The 20,938-nt window shown below is 44.3% G+C and overlaps 1 protein-coding gene across 1 annotated transcript in view; it reads right to left on the bottom strand.

Annotated features, from left to right (window-relative positions):
* LOC126272447 (macoilin) overlaps nt 1-20,611 on the bottom strand; it is a 136,913-nt gene extending 116,302 nt beyond the window's left edge. Inside the window, exons 1-2 of the mRNA XM_049975322.1 lie at nt 20,008-20,611; nt 19,432-19,573 (exon numbers count right to left, since the gene is read on the bottom strand). Coding sequence (XP_049831279.1) covers nt 19,432-19,573; nt 20,008-20,087 — 222 coding nt within the window. The 5' untranslated portion in view covers nt 20,088-20,611. The remainder of the gene's footprint in view (nt 1-19,431; nt 19,574-20,007) is intronic.
* Nucleotides 20,612-20,938: the final 327 nt, after the last annotated feature.

The following is a 20,938-nucleotide window of genomic DNA, read 5'->3' as shown; positions in this document are numbered from 1 at the left end:
ACATACCGCTCCCAGCACTCCTGCTTGCATTGGCGGATAATGCAGCGGGCTCACGCATGCAGCCGTTTGAAGGCGATAAGGTGGTCGATTGAGGGATGTCGCTTGTGACGCTGGAGCGATCTCAGGCGACCACCAAGGCACAGTCCGCCGTCGAAGGGACCCAGAAGAACGGGGAATGGCAGAGTCGGCGGCAGTAACGATGCTGGTGGTGACCGATTGAACCACTGCATCAATGGCATCGTTAGAGAGAGGCTCAATAGCGGCAGTGGAGGAGAACAAGTCCCAGTCAACCTGATTCATAGCCCATCTGCTAGGGCGCCCAGAAGACTGACGCTGTGGCAGTGACAGAAATATCGGAAAGTGGTCACTACCACACATGTCGTCATGCACTCTCCATTGGACAGACGGTAAGAAGCTAGGACTACAGATGGAAACGTCAATGGCGGAGTATGTGCCATGCGCCACACTGAAGTGTGTGAAGGCACCATCATTTAAGATCGAAGGATCGAGCTGCGCCAATAAATGCTCAACGATGGCGCCTCGACCTGTTGCCACTGACCCACCCCACAGATGGTTATGGGCGTTAAAGTCCCCCAGCAACAGGAAAGGTGGAGGCAATTGAGCTATCACAGCAGCCAGGACATGCTGCGCGACATCACCATCCGGTGGAAGGTAAAGACTGCAGACGGTAACAGCCTGTGGCGTCCACACCCGAACAGCGACAGCCTCTAAAGGTGTGTGGAGAGGTACAGACTCGCTGTGAAGAGAGTTCAGGACATAGATGCAGACGCCACCAGACACCCTTTCATAAGCTGCCCGGTTGTTATAACAACCCCGATAGCCACGGAGGGCGGGGGTTCGCATTGCCGGAAACCAAGTTTCCTGCAGAGCAATGAAGAGTAAGTTGGCGGAGCTCAGCTAGATGGTGGAAGAAACCGCTGCAGTTCCACTGGAGGATGGTGTTGTCCATGGCTGAGAAAGGCTTGACGGGACTGGGATGGGAGATTACGCCACTGGGTCACCTGCTGCCTCCAATTTAGCACCTGTGATAGTGCTTTCCATGGCGTCTGATGGACCGTCGAGATCAAGGTCCTCAGCGGACACCAGAATCTCCACAGCATCCTCAGACGCAGAGCTGGAAGGTTGCGGTGGGATGGCTGCCACCGCGAGTTCCTTGGGCTGAGAGCTCTTCTTGGGTTTCTCACGCCGTTCCTTGGGTCGCACCGGCTGGGAGGGCTTCACCGATTCAGTCTCCGGGACGGAGGAGGATCGTGAAGCCCGACGAAGAGCTGATTGCGGGCACTTACGCCATTGTCGGTAGTCAGGCTTCTCGCTGGCGGAAACCTGGGAAGGGAGGGACCCAAGGGACCCCTTGCGAGCGTGGGAAGCCGAAGAAGTTGGACACTTCTCCGGCTTAGAAGTGGAGACGGATGTTCCCGATGGGTGGGATGGTGTTGCTCCTGAGGTAGGTGGCGCAGGAGCAACCCAGTGGGTAGAGCCCCCCACTGGCGAGGGGCAAGAGGAGTTTTACTACTCGTCGATCCGGCCACAATTGGAGAAACAGACGGGGCTAGCACAGGTGTTGTAGCAGCAGCATAGGAAGATGCCATTCTCACAGGATGGAGTCTCGTATTTCCTCTTGGCCTTAGTATAGGTTAGTCGGTCCAGGGTCTTTTATTCCATGATTTTACGCTCTTTCTGGAAAATTCGGCAGTCTGGCGAGCAAGGTGAATGGTGCTCCCCGCAGTTGACACAGATGGGAGGCGGGGCACATGGAGTATTGGGATGTGATGGGCGTCCGCAATCTCGACATGTAAGGCTGGAAGTGCAGCGAGAAGACATATGGCCGAACTTCCAGCACTTAAAGCACCGCATCGGGGGAGGGATATAGGGCTTAATGTCACATCGGTAGACCATCACCTTGACTTTTTCCGGTAATGTATCCCCTTCGAAGGCCAAGATGAAGGCACCGGTAGCAATCTGATTATCCTTCGGACCCCGATGAACGCGCCGGACAAAATGTACACCTCGGCGCTCTAAATTGGCGCGCAGCTCTTCATCAGACTGCAAAAGAAGATCCCTATGGTAAATAACTCCCTGGACCATATTTAAACTCTTATGGGGTGTGATCGTAACACCCAACATCCCCCAACTTGTCACAAGCGAGTAACCGTCGTGACTGGGCAGAGGATGCCGTTTGTATCAGGAATGACCCAGAGCGCACTTTTGACAAGCCCTCCACCTCCCTAAACTTGTCCTCTAAATGCTCGACGAAGAACTGAGGCTTTGTGGAGAGAAAAGACTCCCCATCAACCCTCGTACAAACTAAGAAGCGGGGCGAATAACTGCTACTGCCATCCTGAGACTTACGTTCCTCACACGGTGTGGCCAGGGAGGGGAACGTTTTCGGATCGTACTTCTGAGCCTTAAACTGAGCCCGAGAACGCTTAGAGACTGCTGGCGGCTGGCCACCAGCGAGAGACGATGTACCACGCTTCATTGCGGGTCATCCGCCCTGATGCCACCTACTCCGACCAAGGGCCCTCCCCACGGGCGCCACCCAGCCACGGCAAGAGCCACCTGGCAGGATGGCCGTTGCCGGGAGTCCCGATACCCCAGGTGGATAGGCATCTACTCCTTGGCGTACGTGGGGAGTTAACGGCGCAGGCATCAGTAGAGCAATCCCTGTGTTGTCAGGGGGCTACAACCAACAGGGTACATGGCGGCCCCACCACAACGGACTGGCTACCGTGCTGGATGTAGGTAACATGTGGTCCATGGTCGCCGTCGGTGCAGAAAGAGGCACTGCACAGTGCAAGGTGTTATCTGCACGCAGAAAAAGAGTCATGCCCAAGAGATGGAGAGCGGACAGGACTGCAGTTCAACGGTGTATAAGCTGGCGAAAGGTCTGATCGCAAGATGGACACAATGCACCAAGTAAGGCGCCCTTCCCCAATCGGCTCGCTCATCAGAAAATTTTGAGAGATGGAGGTCAAACCCAACAGGGGACCATCATACAAGGCCGAAAAGTTTGAGACTCCTTTTAGTTGCCTCTTACGACAGGCAGGAATACCGCGGGCCTATTCTAACCCCCGAACCCGCAGGGGGCTGGCCATTACTGGGAGTAGGCATCTACCCCTTGGCATACGTGGGGAGTTAACAGTGCAGGCATCAGCAGAGCAACTGGTGGCAGGATGCAGACGATACAAAGAGAGAAGGTGAAGTGAGGAAGGAAAATGGGGACCACAACATCTTGTAGCTGGGTGCTCAGTGATATGGTTTGACTATGAACATCATCCCAGATGAGCAGCACTACCCCCCCCCCCCCCCCAATAAGGTGGAATGCTGTCCTCGAGGTTGCAGGTTAATGCGGACAGGAAAGATAAGCGACATGTCAAGATAATTGTGAGGATGCAATTTTGTTTCCTGGAGGTAGAACCAAATGGCTGCTGCGATTCCAAGAGCAGCCGCAATTCCTCCTTGTTGGATCTAACACTGAACGTTCCATCGTAGAAGAGTCATTATGGGGAAAGGGAGAGGAGGAAAAATTAAGGGTTGTCACCTTTAGCAGCTGCGAGGGTCAGTCTTCAAAGACACTGCTACAAGGTGCAGAGGCTCAAGGATCCTGCTCAATGAGGTCTACAGAGGTGTCTGCATTCTCTCTCAGTCGGTCTGCAGACTCCAGGACAATAAAAAGGTAGGCGGTGTGCACCGGCGAAACAGAGGTCAGCCAGCTTAGGGTATCATGCAATGACACTGTTGCAGAGGATCTCCAAGTCGGCAAAGAAGAAGACCATTTGTCTTTGATATCTTGGAGCCTTTGTGGTTGGAAGATGAAGATTCAGATGGTTGCTGGCTGGAGGGACATAAAAAGTCTTCACAGAAGTATTCCTTCTGTCCTTTCCAGCCTGCCAGTTGTGTAGCAAGTGATTTTGCTGCAAGAGGCAAAAATCTGGTGATTCGTTGCACAACTGGAGCAGAAGGAGATGGGACGTTACTGTGACATTGGGCGATTTTAGAAGCAAGGTAATGAATTTGAGGTCGTGAGTTTGCATGGCCGTGATCTTTCTGGAGTGAGGTGTAGCAAGAATGGTACTTTAAATGCCAGATGGTAAAACACAGCACTGTCGACCAGACAACAACTTGTGAGTGACAGGGTAAGGCACTTTTTCCTTCACTAAGACCTCCTGGATGGACTACTCATCAAGATACACGGGACATTCTTGGGATTAGGATGCATAGTCGCCATTGCAATTTGTACAGCTGGGAGAAGGAGATGGACAATCAACCTCACGAGTAACCCTACCACAAGTAACACATTCGGCCGAGTTTCAACAGGACTTTCGAGTAGGGTTGTAATGTTGACACTGGTAGCAGCACATTGTGTTCAGTAAGCTCTGATTTTTGATGGAAGCACTACTCTATCAAACATGAGTGGGGAGGGGGGGGGGGGGGGGGAAGAGTGCATATACGCACTAAGGAGGCATAAATCTTTTTCATCACCCAATGGACTGCAGTGACGCCCTCATCAGAGGGATAAGTTTGGATTTCTCCTTAAGTCAGACCACTGAGCAGCCCAGCATAAAAATAACACCACACAAAGAATTCAGTGTTCGATGGGCCTAGACACAAACAGGGTAGCCATGGAGGAGCAGAGCTGCAAGAAGTTTTTGTCCTTGATAGTCACAATTAGTCTCCAAAAGCAAAGTGCTATTATGTAAATAAGAGCAGGATGTCACAGGGACTGCAATTACATCAACACCTTTCCGAATATTAACGGATTAACCGTAGCGAAGGACTGACCATCTTCAGTAAATGAAACCACAAGGAACTAAGATGCAGCTGGGAAAGTCTTTGAATCTTTAGACTCATTTTGTTTATGTTTAGCAGACATAGACTGAGAAGGTGATTGGATCACTGTGAGAAAATCTCCCATGATTGCCAGCATCTCCGATGGCATTCACCTTCCAACTGGGGGGCCCCTCAGAGGTTGGGGGGTGGGGGTCACCTGCCTTAGGTGATTCTTCACACCACTTCTGATGGAGGGATCAATTGGCAATTTGGGACAGACAATCACTCATACCTGCCCTAGCCTGTACCAGGAGAAGTGTGCAAACCCTACCTGTTGACCCAGGGCTGAGAATTATGCGTTACTCAGTCACTTGTTACAAGCCAGACACGTGGGCTGGCCTTTCTGTGCACATGCAGGGAGAAGAAATAAAAAGGAACCTCGAACACCGAGGCAGAGGAAGGATAGGAGATGTAAAATGAAGAAAAAAGATTTTAAAAAGGTCTGTTTTGATGCCAGACTACTGAAAATTCAGAACACACTCCCAGAAATATTGCAGACATGTTCCCCAAGGGAGGAAAAAAGAATAGCAGGAGGATAGACACGCAACACAGAAGGGACAATGTGCTGCAAAGCCTGGAGCCCTTTAGTAGCCAAGCATGAATTCACCAAAGAGCATGAGTCTTCAGGGGACCACAAGAGACTTGTGAACCCCCTGAGGGGCTAAAAAATTAATCAAACTTTATTTTGGTGCATGAAATATACTATTGATTTGAACACTTGGTGGATTCGGCGAGTAAGAAGATTCATCAAAGTGTTCTTTTGGTAAACTGGATGCTTCAGGTTGTCATTTACTGATGTATAATTCCAATATAAGGCTGCTATATGTTGGAGAAAATGAACTTTCATTGAGTCAGTCTGATCGGAGACTCAGTGATGGATGCACAACTGATCTTCATCACAATGCCTATTTGCTGATAATGTTAGAATCCCTGCAAATATCATATTGTGAACCTTTTCAAAGAAGATTCATAACAACCCGAAAAATTTGAGACAGATCAATGAAACTCTGGCAAATTACCTTAAAAATTTCAGCAAATATCGTACAATTGGGCAAAATTTGTGTTTAAAACAGTCAATATGGTATCCCGTTCAACTGGCAGGTGTTGTAGCTGCAGGTCACACAAATAGCAAAATTCCCATGTATCAGCTCCAACAAAACTAGAGATATAGGCAAAAATGTGTTTTCTGAGCCCCTGCCATAGAAGCTACCTTCACAGATGTTTTCCATGGTAATAGTATTGGCTGGCCTTATTGACTCGCTTTACAGGGCAGCCTACGTGCCAGGGGCAAGGAACAGTTTTCCAGCTCCCAACGTGTAGGTTGCCCTGCCCATCACATGTGTTGTGTTGGTGTAGTGTGTCTTAACAACCTGCTACACAACGCAGCCTACTCGTCACTCAAAAAACTGTTTTTAAGCCCCTGATGTGTAATCTACTATGCACAATATGCCCATTCCATTGCGAGAGTAGTTTCAACCTGCTTTATTAGCCTGTTTTGCAGGTGCTACATGTGTGGATGGCCATGGCGGACAGAGAAGGAGATTGATGAGGGGACAGCAGGGCATGAGGGGATGGACGGGGGAGAGGAGTGCAGGAGGGGATGGATAAGGGAAGAGGAGGGGATGGATAGGTGAAGGGAGGGGATGGATAGGGGGGAGAGCACGCCAAGAGAGGACCAACAGGGAAAGAGTAGGGCAGGAGGGGACAGAACGAGACATGTAAGGAGAGAAGGGGCAGGAAGAGATGGTTGGTTGGTTAGTTGATTGGGATTGGGGACCAATCAGTAAGGTCTTCAGCCCTATGATCTAAGGTGGCAGAAACAAAAGGAAAGAACAACATTGCCCAGTCAAGGTGAAGGGAAAACTAGCAAACAAAGAGGTAAAGGAACGTTGGGGCAGCAGGACGAGGAAAGAACAGGAGGGGAGTGGCAGAAGGGAGAACCAACAAGAGGACGAATGCCCCTGAAAAGCTATGCACATTGAAGCACCAGCACCGACATCGATCCATACCAACCACCCACACCATTCCACGATCATGACACAATGGGGAATACATCGGGAAGAAGACACAAGGAAAGGGGAACAAAATTGCACAACAGACCAGACAAAACATATGGGAAAAGGCAAAAGGCAGGCACAACCTGGCTGGTGTACAGGCCAGGCCAAAGCCTCAGTAACCAACACCAATGCTAACTGAGGGACTCCAATATCAGAGGGATATTCAAGGACTTAAACCTGGAACAACAAACGTCTTCCACAAAGAAAATGTAGGACAGACATAACTATGCAAGTGTGATTCATTAACACCTGGGGCAATAAAGAAGACAGAGCATATCTAGTTTGAATGCCCAAAAAATGAAGCAGTCCAGCAAATTATGGATCTCAGGAGGGGACAGGAGAGAACTGACTGAAGTAAAAAAACCGTCAACCTAGAATGGCCAATACGAAGATGGAAGAGGGTGGGAGATTCCCACCAGGAGAGACAGGGGAAAGAATGCCACATGGCGAGTCTCTTTGTTTGCATAATGTTTATTAGGCAAAGGGGTAGCCTCCCAAGAGCCGATCCATGACTGAGGAAATCAGTGTCATCAGTCTCAAAAAACAATGGCATCCTGAACCCCTGTAAGTGTGTTCTGAACAAAAAACAGAATGCCAAAGAAGTGATGGACACTTCCACATCCCAGAAGAAATCCATACAAATCTGCAGCCAAGAAAATAACCAAAGAGGGATGATGAGGAGAGAACATTGGAATGAGGACAAGGACGAGAGATGGAAATAGAAGTGGAGAGAAGCGAGGCGGAAACCAACCTGTAAACCCTCCCGATGGCAGGTAGCAATTGGGAGACATCACGAAGCCACAACATGAATAAAATGTGACAGGTAAGCAGGTGAAAAGCAGATACTGATGGCTTAGGAAACCAGGAGCTCGGACCACTGAACTGAAAGGAGAGGGGTCCCAGCATCAACCAAAAGACTATTGACAGGGCTAGTGCGAAAGGCACCAGTGGCTAAACAGATACGACTGTGTACTGGGTCCAAGAGGAGCAGCATGGTGGGATAGCAAGTAATAAAATTGACAACCATTGTGCAGACGAGACAGAACAAACACTCAGTAAAGGTAGATAAGGGTCAAACAACCCAAGACACAAGAGGTGTGGGCAAGGAAGCAAAAACACCGAGTTTACGAAAACAGCCAGCCACTGGATATAGGACAACCAAGCACAATTGTTGTCGAAAAGAAGACCCAAGGAACGGAACTGGGGGACCACGGTCAGGAGTTGGGCATTGAGGTAGAGTTCCGGATCAGGGCGGACACACTACATCGACATAAATGCAACGCCCTCAACTTACGCAGAGAGAACTGAAAATCTTGCGAGTGTGTCCACATGGAGGTGCATCAGATGGCACCCTGGAGCTGACATTCCACAGAGGCCACCAAGTGGGAGCTAACCCAAATACGGAAATCATCCACAGACAGAGCACAGATGACCAACAGTCCAGTGGCAGCTACAAGTCCATTAATAGCAACGAGTAAAACAAGGGCACATAATACAGAGCCCCATGGAACTCCATTCTCCTGGGTCTGCAGAGAGCTGAAAACAGTGTCAACCCAGACTCCGAATGACTGGTGGGACAGGAACTGGTAAATAAAAATAGGGAGGGGGCCCTGAAAACCCCACACAGAGAACGTAAGGAGAATATGACGGCACCAAGACATGTCGTAGGTCTTATGAAGATTGAAGGAAACTCCTATGTGATTGCAGCAGTGAGTAAAGGCCTGCTGAACTACGGTTTCCAATCGAAAATTGTCCCTCCAGAAAGCCACACTGGTAAGGGGACAAAAGGTCCCGAGATTCGCTGACCCATTGAGTGGGGAAAATTTCTTGGAGTCAAATACTGTTAAACACCTGGATGAGATATGGTCATTGTGGATGACTGAGGTGTTGAAGCAATTGGTTATGGATAGAATTGGGGCCAGGGGCTGAATCATGGGAAGAAGAAAGGGTCAGTAGAAGTTCCCATTTCGTGAAAGATTCATTGTAGGGTTCTACCTGACAAAGGGTAAAACATAAGTAGAAAGCTTCAGCCTGCTGTTTGTGGAGGAGGGAGGCAAAAGGATAGGAGGCTGTCACCAACGCCATTGCAAGATGGATCGTGAGGTGTTCTGTGAGATCACCTGGAAAGATCATTAAGAAGGCACATACTTCGTCTGCATGAAATTGATCAATGAAAAGCCCTCATCTAGATGAATAAACACTACCCCACAAAAGGTGATGGGCATTAAAATCCCCAAGGAGCAGAAAGGGAGGATTGGGTTGTTGAAGGGGGCAGTTACGGCAGCAGGTGTAGGTGGTCTGTCTGAAGGGAGATAGAGATTGCAAACCATGACCACTGAGAGCAAGTGGATCGGATGGCAACTACTTCCACTGTGGTACGAAGAGGGATCCTTGTACTAACAACACCTGTATGGACCAACATGCAAACTGCACTGGAAGCCATCAAAGGGCTAACCTTGCTCTGACAGAAAGCTTGGAACCCATGGACAGTAAGTGAGTGAACATCAGTAAAATGAGATTCCTGGAGAATGACATAAGTTGCTGAGTAAAAGAAAGTAAGGAACTGCAACTCCAAGAAGTGACAGTAGTATCCACTACAGTCTCGTCAAATACGCACAAAATAGGAATCTAAATAGGAGGTAAACGAGCTGGAGCCAATCACACTGGCTGGACACCATCCGTTACCAACGGTGCCATCCATAAGCAAAAGGTCAGGCTAAGGTTGTGAGGGAGGAGAGGTCGTCTGTTTCCCTTTCTACTCTTTCATAGGATGCAGAGGGCAGGACACAGACGAAGAGCACCCTTCTGCAAGATCCGGAACTGAGAAGGAGTGAGCGACCTCGGAGTAGACAGACTGCGGGTCCAGCAGCCGAGGGGTGGCAGCAGGCCTTCAGCCTGGGAGGGGCTATGAAGGGAAGGAGGGGTGGGGGGAGGGGCCGAAGAAGTGGGACTTTTCTCCAGCCAGGGAGAGGTAGGTGCACACAGAGAAAAGGGATGCACACAGAGAAAAGGGATGCAAACCATAGGGGGAAGGGGGGTGGGGAGAGGAGAGGGCAATGGGCAGGTATAAGGAGGTGGGAAGGGGGGTAAAGAACATAACAGAGGCATGCCATTCACACGGGCTAGAGTCGGTCATATTTGTAACAAGCCTCAGCCTAAGATAAATGATTCAGGGACTTGTACTCCTTTACCTCCTTTTGTTTCCTATAAACTGGACAAACTGGCAAGCATGGAGAATGATGGTTGAGACAATCAAAACAAATGGGTTGTGAAACACAAAGGGCCCCTCACCAACACATTCAACACATAGAAGGTCTGCTGTATACTGGAAAGACATGTGCCCCAAAAGCAAGCACTGAAAACACTTCACGGGTGGTGGGACGTACAACTTCGTGTTACACCAATAACACATAACATGACCTCCACTGGGAGGGTATCAAACTGCAAATGCCACAATAAGGGTGCCAATATCAGTGTGATTGTACTTATGACTTCTCTGAACACACCAAACAAAATGAACACCCAGTCATTCCAGATTGGCCTGGAGTTACAGTTTGAAGAATGAGGTCCCTATGAAAAATGCCTCCCTGAACCATATTCAAAGGCTGATGGAAAGTAGTGGACACCGATATGTCACCAAGATGGTCACAAGCACAAAGAGCTGCAGACTGGGCAGCAGAAGTAGTTTTGATCAACAGCGAACCCAACCGCATCTTACTGAGAGACTTCACTTCGCCAAACTTTGTCTTCAATACATACCACAAAACATAATGGCTTGGTGGCAGTGAAAGTGTCCCTGTCAGTCTTAGTGCAGACCAGGTAGCAGGGAAAGTGTTTCACTCCAAGCTGGCGAGCCTTGCCCGCACCCAGGTGTGGTCTGGAAATGGAAAGCCACCAGGTCATACAAAGCAGCATTAAATGATCCCTTACTAACCAAAGAGACAGCCATAGAAGAATGGCCAACTTTTTTGAACTTGATATACGTCTGATACTCAAAGCATCTGCCCCTTTATAGGAGTTACAATGCTCCACATTGACAAGCAACCACTCCTGGGCATACATGGAGAGGTGATAGCTCAGGCATCGGAAGTGTGATCCCTTTGTTGACAGGGGGCTCAGCCAGGTGGGTACATAACAACCCCACCATGCGGACAGGCTACAAGTGCTGGTTACCTAGTGAGGCAGGATAGGGTGACTATGACAGGGAAGGATGGGAAGTGTGGGGGAGGAATCCACACCAAATATCTTATACTCCATTCATCATAAGAATAAACCTCATGTAAACACTACACTATGTATTCTTCCACGTTTGCTGGAACCTCATTGGATTTCGTTTCATGTGGAGCAGAAGCCAATCTGTCTTTAGTACAATCAAGTACAATAATGAGGATATGTTTTATGCTGTGTGTTAGGCGTACATCAACTCGCCAATAACACGGAACAACTGTCTTACCGGATGCATTTAACTTGAAAAGCACTGGCCAACCACCTGGTCCAACTAAACTGCAATGATGTGAACAGTTGTAATAAAGATGAGCAGAGAACAATATAGTCTTGAATGTCATTTAATTTTTGACCTGAAGGAAATAATGGTAGAACACAGGCGATAAGCTTCTTTGGTAATCTGAAGGAAAACATGCTCTAGATCTCAGCTAACATAATACCATAATTAAAAACAAAAGTGATGAAAATTCCTGACTTTAACAAAGGTATATAGTGTATTTTAATATGACATTATGCCATCTTAGGCAATTTATAACACTTAAAACACTTTATAATTGCACTTTGAAGCCAAAATTATGATAGTGTAAGTGTAAATGTAACACTGTAAATAAACAACAGTCTAATGGCAGTACTGACTTTAAAAAAAATATATTATGACTTTGGCCCCATATTATGAAAAAATTATTTAACAAAGGTATTTTTTCTGCATGAGCTGTGTGTGGCATAAAAGCACACTGCTGGGATTTCACTATGTAGTTAAATGTTGAAGCCACTGTAAGTATTACAGTCAGTTGTCTGGGTATCTCTGAACTCCTTCCATACTAGACTCCAAGGAAAGTGGTACATTTCAATACTATTATTGATAACCCCCCCCCCCCATGAACCATGGACCTTGCCGTTGGTGGGGAGGCTTGCGTGCCTCAACGATACAGATAGCCATACCTTAGATGCAACCACAACGGAAGGGTATCTGTTGAGAGACCAGACAAACGTGTGGTTCCTGAAAAGTGGCAGTAGCCTTTTCAGTAGTTGCAGGGGCAACAGTATGGATGATTGACTGATCTGGCCTTGTAACACTAACCAAAACGGCCTTGCTGTTGTGGTACTGCGAACAGCTGAAAGCAAGGGGAAACTACAGCCGTAATTTTTCACGAGGGCATGCAGCTTTACTGTATGGTTAAATGATGATGGTGTCCTCTTGGGTAAAATATTCCGGAGGTAAAATAGTCCCCCATTCGGATCTCCGGGCGGGGACTACTCAGGAGGACGTCGTTATCAGGAGAGAGAAAACTGGCATTCTACAGTTCGGAGAGTGGAATGTCAGATCCCTTAATCGGGCAGGTAGGTTAGAAAATTTAAAAAGGGAAATGGATAGGTTAAAGTTAAATATTGTGGGAATTAGGGAAGTTTGGTGGCAGGAGGAACAAGACTTCTGGTCAGGTGAATACAGGGTTATAAATACAAAATTAAATAGGGGTAATGCAGGAGTAGGTTTAATAATGAATAAAAAAAAAATAGGAATGTGGGTAAGCTACTACAAACAGCATAGTGAACGTATTATAGTGGCCAAGACATATAAAGCCCATGCCTACAACAGTAGTACAAGTTTATATGCTAACTAGGTATGCAGATGAAGAAATTGAAGAAATGTATGATGAGATAAAAGAAATTATTCAGGTAGTGAAGGGAGACGAAAATTTAATAGTCATAGGCGACTGGAATTCGTCAGTAGGAAAAGGGAGATAAGGAAACATAGTGGGTGAATATGGATTGGGGCTAAGAAATGGAAGAGGAAGCCGTCTGGTAGAATTTTGCACAGAGCATAACTTAATCATAGCTAACACTTGGTTCAAGAATCATAAAAGAAGGTTGTATACATGGAAGAATCCTGGAGATACTAAAAGGTATCAGATAGATTATATAATGGTAAGACAGAGATTTAGAAACCAGGTTTTAAATTGTAGGACATTTCCAGGGGCAGATGTGGACTCTGGCCACAATCTATTGGTTATGAACTGTAGATTAAAAATTGCAAAAAGGTGGGAATTTAAGGAGATGGGACCTGGATAAACTGACTAAACCAGAGGTTGTACAGAGTTTCAGGGACAGCATAAGGGAGCAATTGACAGGAATGGGGGAAAGAAATACAGTAGAAGAAGAATGGGTAGTTTTGAGGGATGAAGTAGCGAAGGCAGCAGAGGATCAAGTAGGTAAAAAGACGAGGGCTAGTAGAAATCCTTGGGTAACAGAAGAAATATTGAATTTAATTGATGAAACGAGAAAATATAAAAATGCAGTAAATGAAGCAGTCAAAAAGGAATACAAATGTCTCAAAATGAGATCAACAGGAAGTGCAAAATGGCTAAGCAGGCATGGTTGGAGGACAAATGTAAAGATGTAGAGGCTTATCTCACGAGGGGTAAGATAGATACAGCCTACAGGAAAATTAAAGAGACCTTTGGAGAAAAGAGAGCCACTTGTATGAATATCAAGAGCTCAGATGGAAACCCAGTTCTTAGCAAAGAGGGGAAAGCAGAAAGGTGGAAGGAGTATATAGAGGGTCTATACAAGAGCGATGTACTTGAGGACAATATTATGGAAATGGAAGAGGATGTAGATGAAGATGAAATGGGAGATACAATACTGCGTGAAGAGTTTGATAGAGCACTGAAAGACCTGAGTCGAAACAAGGCCCTGGGAGTAGACAACATTCCTTTAGAACTACTGACTGCCTTGGGAGAGCCAGTCCTAACAAAACTCTACCATCTGGTGAGCAAGATGTACGAGACAGGCACAATACCCTCAGACTTCAAGAAGAATATAATAATTCCAATTCCAAAGAAAGCAGCTGTTGACGGATGTGAAAATTACCGAACTATCAGTTTAATAAGCCACAGCTGCAAAATACTAATGTTAACATTTGGGACAACAAAGGGTGCTGGAAATTTAAAAAGTACATCTCAGGGTTACATTTTCAAAATATAAAATGCAAGTGTTATTTTAAAGTGAAATGTTAGCAGAGTGTGAAATAAGATCAATCGGTAATCAGAGTGAAAGGAATTTTCAAAGAAGAAAAAAATGACTTGAAACTCATTATTTACACACACATCACTACATATGCTTTGTAAAAGATAAAAAATGTAATGATCTGCAAACACAGAGCAGAGCAATTAGTACATTGCTAGCTGCTTCGGAGCTGCAATTTCAGTTGCTAATGATGCATTCAAAAACTTGTGACATAGGCCTAACTGTGCAGACACGAAATAGACATCTAATAAAAAATAATCTGACAGAGGAATGATTATATGAAACTTTACATTTCTTTACCTATGCCTGAAAGAGATTAACAAAGCATGAGAATTAATATAAATGGTAGTCAATTTTTTATAACTGACAGTGATGTTACACCATGAACATCAGTATGTGAAATCACAAGACAACTCTAAGTTTACGCACCCATATTAATGAATTTAGCAAGGCATCACTGTAGCAGGAAAAGTGATTACATAAGGGTCAGATTACACCCATCTGCTTTGACCCATTACATCACCAATATGGCGGAAACGACCATTCTCAACATCTCCAATATAATGCCTATGACGTCATCACATAAACACAACAACAAACTCGAAAATACATAAAAAAACAACGAACACATCTCCCTCCAAAAATATAATCAAACTAATGAGATCAGCAGCAGAAATTGGGGGTTTTTGGGTGGGGACAAACTAAGTATAAACATAAAAAACCACATACCATGATCCCAAACCACACAAAATGACGACAGAAAAACACAAAATTCCCACATTCCGCTACACTCACAATATTCACCAGAATCAGTCACTTCCCTTCACGTACATAGCTCCACCGCAATTGTGGATACTGCAAAATAAAAACCAATTACACCCAAAAATTATAGTCAGACCACAACTATTGATACCCCAAAACCAACAACAAAAATTGAAATCTGACACTTCCCTTGACCTATATAGATCAATTACAACTGACAATACCAAAACACACCTACGATGACATACAATGGAATCTAACACTTCCCTTGACCTATATAGATCAACTACAACTGACGATACCAAAACACACAGAGCTACAATGACACATTGGACTCTGACAATTCCCTTGACCTATACAGGTCAACAACAGCTCGATACTAAAACCCATCTACAACTACAAAAATTAGAATGGGATACTTCCCTCAAGTCAAGATTTTGAACATGGCTAAAACAGCAACTGTTGAAATTCTTCATGGTAAATGATGACAGCCAAACCGTTGCAGGATAAAGATTTATTAAAATTCTTGACCACGGTTTCGGTATACCTAAAAAATATACCTTCATCAGCAGTAAAATACAAAAAAGTCACATGCTACAGTGGAGATACATAAAACAATTGTTTTAACTACTGACAACGCCTTTGGCACAATTGTTTCATGTATCTCCACTGCAGGATGTGATTTTAGTGTACTTTACTTCTGATGAAGGTATATTTAGATATACCGAAACTGGGGTCAAGAATTTTGATAAATCTTGTAAGTCACATAAATCAACCACAAGTGACGATACCAAAACATCATCAAACACCTACACCTGCAGTAAATAAGACCGTATCAACAACACATGAAAAACCCCAAAAAACATCACAACTCACAAACAAAAAACTCAAGAAAATGCCTACTTACCACGAAAAATTCGGGTCCTACACATTAGGTCAGTAACCCCAATCAAACACAGCCACAGCCTCAAACACAGCCCCCCCCCCCCCCCCCCCCCCATCACCACCACCGTGTGAGTGTGCGCGCTCGCACACACACAAATTAAAAAACCCTCCCAACCCACCCACAACCAACAACCCGCCCCGCCTTCCACATTCAAAACCCTTGTCCTATACATTTTACTACCAGGCCTAACAAAAAAATTGCAATACTCCCCAGGGAAGCTCTTCCACCAGCAATATTTTTCTAAACGAGATTGCAGGTTAGAAGAGCACCTCTTCCCCCTCCCTATGACTGATTTAAACACCCCCCCCCCCCCCAAAAAAAATCTCTCTACTGTATTAGTACATGCCCCAGTTTCATAATTCTTGAACCCTAAACTAAGGTTTACAACTAAATGATCGTAACCCCTCTTCTTCAATCCCCTATACGAATAAAAAGCATCTGACAGCACCACACACCCCTCCTCTATATACTCTTCAATTAACCCCATCAATTCCCTGCATACCCCCTCCCCCAGATGCACCTGAAATAACAGCCCTCCACACCCATAAACCAACCAGATACTTACCCCTCCCATATTTTCTCTTCCCAAACTGCGGTTCATCTATCTTGACCACCACCCCCAGCCCACCCAACTTATCTTATCCCTATAATTCACATATTTTGAACACACTTCTCTTAAAAAAAGGCCAGCCTAGATGTCTCGAACCAGCTGCCGTGTCTAATGGAGTTCCATAGTTTATCCCTTTGGTACTGCCATATGTAATAGTCCTTGGTCTGAGATGCTGGAACTCTCGCCAATCGCTTATTCTCTTTAGAGAGACTGCACTTGACTACTTCAGCCAGCAGTCCAAACATTTGCAAAAATTTTATGAGGGATCATGTCTTCCCCCATCTCAGCATGCAACTGCAAACTGTGAAATTACCATGTCGTATCCATACCTAACAAAAGCAGCGAAAAAATAAATTAGTTAATAAATAAATAAAATGAACACCTTACAGCACAACAAACAGCAAACCAATAACACCAATCGACACCAAAATCACATAAACAAATGGTTCAAATGTCTCTAAGCACTATGGGACTTAACATCTGAGGTCTTCAGTCCCCTAGACTTAGTACTACTTAAACCTAACTAACCTAAGGACACCACACACATCCATGCCTGAGGCAGGATTCGAACTTGCAACCGTAGCAGCAGTGCGGATCCGGATTGAAGCACCCAGAACCGATAAGCCACAGTGGCTGGCACACATAAACAAAAGACAAATTAACTGATAACTCACTTAAACCAATTTCCGTTCTTCAATCACAGGCAATGCAAATTACTTCACACTACAACCAACAATACTCAAATGATCCCAATACACCAGATAACACTTGGACCATGGCCACATCACCAGAGGACACCACCAGCCGCACCACGACAACATCTACAACACAACCAACTCATAAACTAAACTCCACGCTGTCATAACATCACACCCCACAACACCTTTACGTCACAGGTCAAAGCCGACGGGTGGGATCAGATGTCTCCATTAATCCCAGAGAAGTGTTTGTGTGTATTATATAGTCTACATTACTTCTGAAACAACAGTGATTCACAAAAAGATGCAACGAAAAACTTTGTGCTGACAAACTACTAAAATAACTGAAATAATGAATTCCATAATTTTAGCATGGGTTTCCGTAATACTGCAATTTGAGCCAAGAAATCATGATAAATACAGACTAACCGTAAAATGTGGCATGTCTGCCAACATCACCAAACAGCCAATATGGACACACAATGCAAAAGGCGCAGACACCATTAAGTGCACTTTAGCCATATACTTCTACTTGGGAGAAATTTTGCTGCGTCAAATTTTACCGACAAATTTGAATAGCACTTGGAGAAAAAATAGTGAACCAAATGACAAAACCAGACTGTAAACAGTGTAGGCTAATTATCTCACCAAATTTTGCAGTTTTATGACAGTTATCCAATAATTAAACCAAACAATATGGTTCCAGGGACCTCAAACAATTATGTTTACATATACATACAAATGACAAACAAAAATTTGTATTGGGACGCAAATCTCTGCGTACTGCTCTCTAAGCAGATCGCTAACCACTATGCTACTCTGGCACAGTGGCTGAGGCGTGAATGGGAATTTGGACTGAGGAGAGAGGTTTGCTAGGGTAGTCCATGCAATTGTGCAAAGCCACTGTGTCAGGGTGGCATGGTGGCTAGTGCATTTGCATAGTGAGCAAGTGACTCTGGTTGGAATACAGGTCTTGGTACAAATTTTCATTTGTTACTTCAGTCTGCATATATGTAATTAGCACTTCAAACATGGCTAAAATTTCTGAAATGCAGCCACAATATTTGAGTATCCGTATGATCCCCACACAAAGTCCTACAATTTAAAACTGATTGTGTTGAGTGGGGAACAACTACAAAACTAGACCACCTGACAGAAAACCATCCATACTTGACTGGTAGAATAGGGATTTGAGCCTCATGCCTCTCAAATGAGAATCCTTGCACCCTAACCACAGTTATCTCACAACCCGTCAGAATGCTTTCAGTAATTCCATTAACAATTAGCCATATCACACAATGTATCAACTGGCTGCAAGCTGAAAGGACAGTCCTCACATAGCCAGGAATAACGCATTATGGCAGAATGCCAGAGATAATGTTTTATCTCAGCACATTTCCGATTACAATATTTGATGAAATCCACACCCCGTTCATCGTGCACTCTTAAAAACTGTAGTATATTTCTTTCCTAACAGTAGACTGGTAGTTAACCTTAATTTTGGCAGCACCACACAATGTATCATAAGAGAAGGCACTGGAAATAGTATGTGGAGTACTGCAGCATGTCACAGTCACATTTAATAGTATTGACATTACATAATCGTAATTATACAGGGGACATTATAAAATGTGGTTTAATGGTGGGATTCCCACTTAATAATACTTAGTTTCTTTTCTATCAATTCCCTAATGGTCTTCAATTACATTACCGAACAAGGCACCACAATGTTAAGTCACTGGCCTAATATGCCAGAGGATAGCATTTCTAACTCCCACCCACACATGAAAGTGTTTGGTTTGAGATTTAGACTTACCATAATTCACAGCAAATATACTCCCTCAATCTAGGAACATATTCTGTCTAATGACCTTCCTTCTTCAGTATCCATTAATCACATGGAGTACTACATAAATATTATGAAAGACACTATATACCAATATCTGTTCCTTATCAGACACTACGAAAGATTAAATTATTTGCTTTATGTAGGCTATGATCAGGAAATCCTTCATACGATAGGTATACTTGAAAAAAATAGTTTCGCCACAATTAAAAAAACAGACATGATACAGGAAATGTCCGCTTGTAGTTGCAGGCAATAAAGAGGTATTTTTGTCAGTGAAATTACTATCCTTTGACACTGTATCCCGTCATCAATCACAAGACAGTAAACTGCAATGATTTGATCATGAACATCTCGCTAAATATCCACCATATCTATTAAAGCAACATCTTATAAAACATGGAACTTACCAAGCCTTGGAACTTGAACGAGTCGTAAACACTTCGAAGAAGTAGCCAAAACGGCAAGAGGAATTCAAATCTGAACTCCAAAATAAAATCAGCTAGCAGCACTACACCCCATACCACGAGGAACTTTAAATATAGCAACGTACTGAAAAGAAACAGATATTACTAAAGGTTAACTCCGATATCACCACTATATTACAAATACTCTGTCACAAGTACTATGATCAATTTCCTACCACTATTTAACTATCGCACCAGAAAGAAACAATTATCTGGTAAACTTGACGTAAGTGTTATTCATCTCACAAAGCATTTCTAGTTATGAAAAACAAGAATAAACACAAGTCGCAAATTAGTAAATTGTGTATCTACACGGGAAACATTAACATCTGTATCCACGAAATAACCCTATAAAATTTCAACACTAAAGATCGTGTAAACGGCAATAGTATGCACAATAAACAAATCAGATTCGATTTTCTCACACAACGGATGTTTAATAATCAGTAAAAAAGAAAAGGATTGTTGAATTATTTTAGATGCTTCGTTGATATGACAAATATACTATAGTGCTCTCACCTTCCATAAATACCCTCCGTTATTTTGTTTCGTTTGACAGGTCTACGAAGTTTGCCACATTCGGCATTTCTTCTCTTCATATTCCTTACAACTAACACAAGCTTTTCGAAATTTCACACACGCAGCTGTCAAATTGTGTATAATAACGTTCGTGACACTTGAAAATAAACATAGAAGCTTTTTGTTATCAAGTACATAACCATATGTACTGTGGACTCGAAATTATGTACAGCAACATACACACTGAACAGTCAAACTCAACATTTACTAATCTACGTGATGGCTACTGACAACAAACTCCTCCACAGGTTTTCGCGTACTGGATAAACAAATGAAATACTGGCGCGTCCAATGACTCGACCTAGCCGTTCAGTGAAATACTCTGGAAATCTCCTAAGTTAGAAGCTAGAACCGGACACATTTGGTGCATAAGTTTATATTATCATTTCGGCCTGTATAAAAACCGTATGTTCGGTCTGTTAGAGAGACAATCTTGCAGTAGACTTTCTGTGCTTCATCCTGTTTGCTATTTCAAGATTTATGGACTTTTTAAAATACTTCACGTCACGTCAAAACGTTCCACAATGCATTTCAGATGGCTGCATCTCTATTCATCTTCAACAGCCCGTCACCTCACTTCACATCACCGTCAAGGGAACAAAGTTTTAATTGTGTCGTCGCCTGCTTACATTGAAAATTAACCTCTTTTCGCCACCTCACGTATTCATTTATAGCTGTTTTCGTGCTTTTATTTCTCTTCAACGTTATTTTATTATTTTACTTTGTTTTCGTGGCAAATTGCACATGTTCCATGACGACTTGGCTATTTTTCCATTGAATTTTATTCCATAAGGGAGATCAAATATCGCCAAAAGTTAATTAGGTTTTTACAATCACAGAATAAAGTTGGCATCTCCACAGTATACAGTTA

Source organism: Schistocerca gregaria, chromosome 5, assembly GCF_023897955.1.
Source record: "Schistocerca gregaria isolate iqSchGreg1 chromosome 5, iqSchGreg1.2, whole genome shotgun sequence".
NCBI classification, from domain to species: Eukaryota; Metazoa; Arthropoda; class Insecta; order Orthoptera; family Acrididae; genus Schistocerca; species Schistocerca gregaria.
This window is presented reverse-complemented; position numbering and strand designations above follow the sequence as displayed.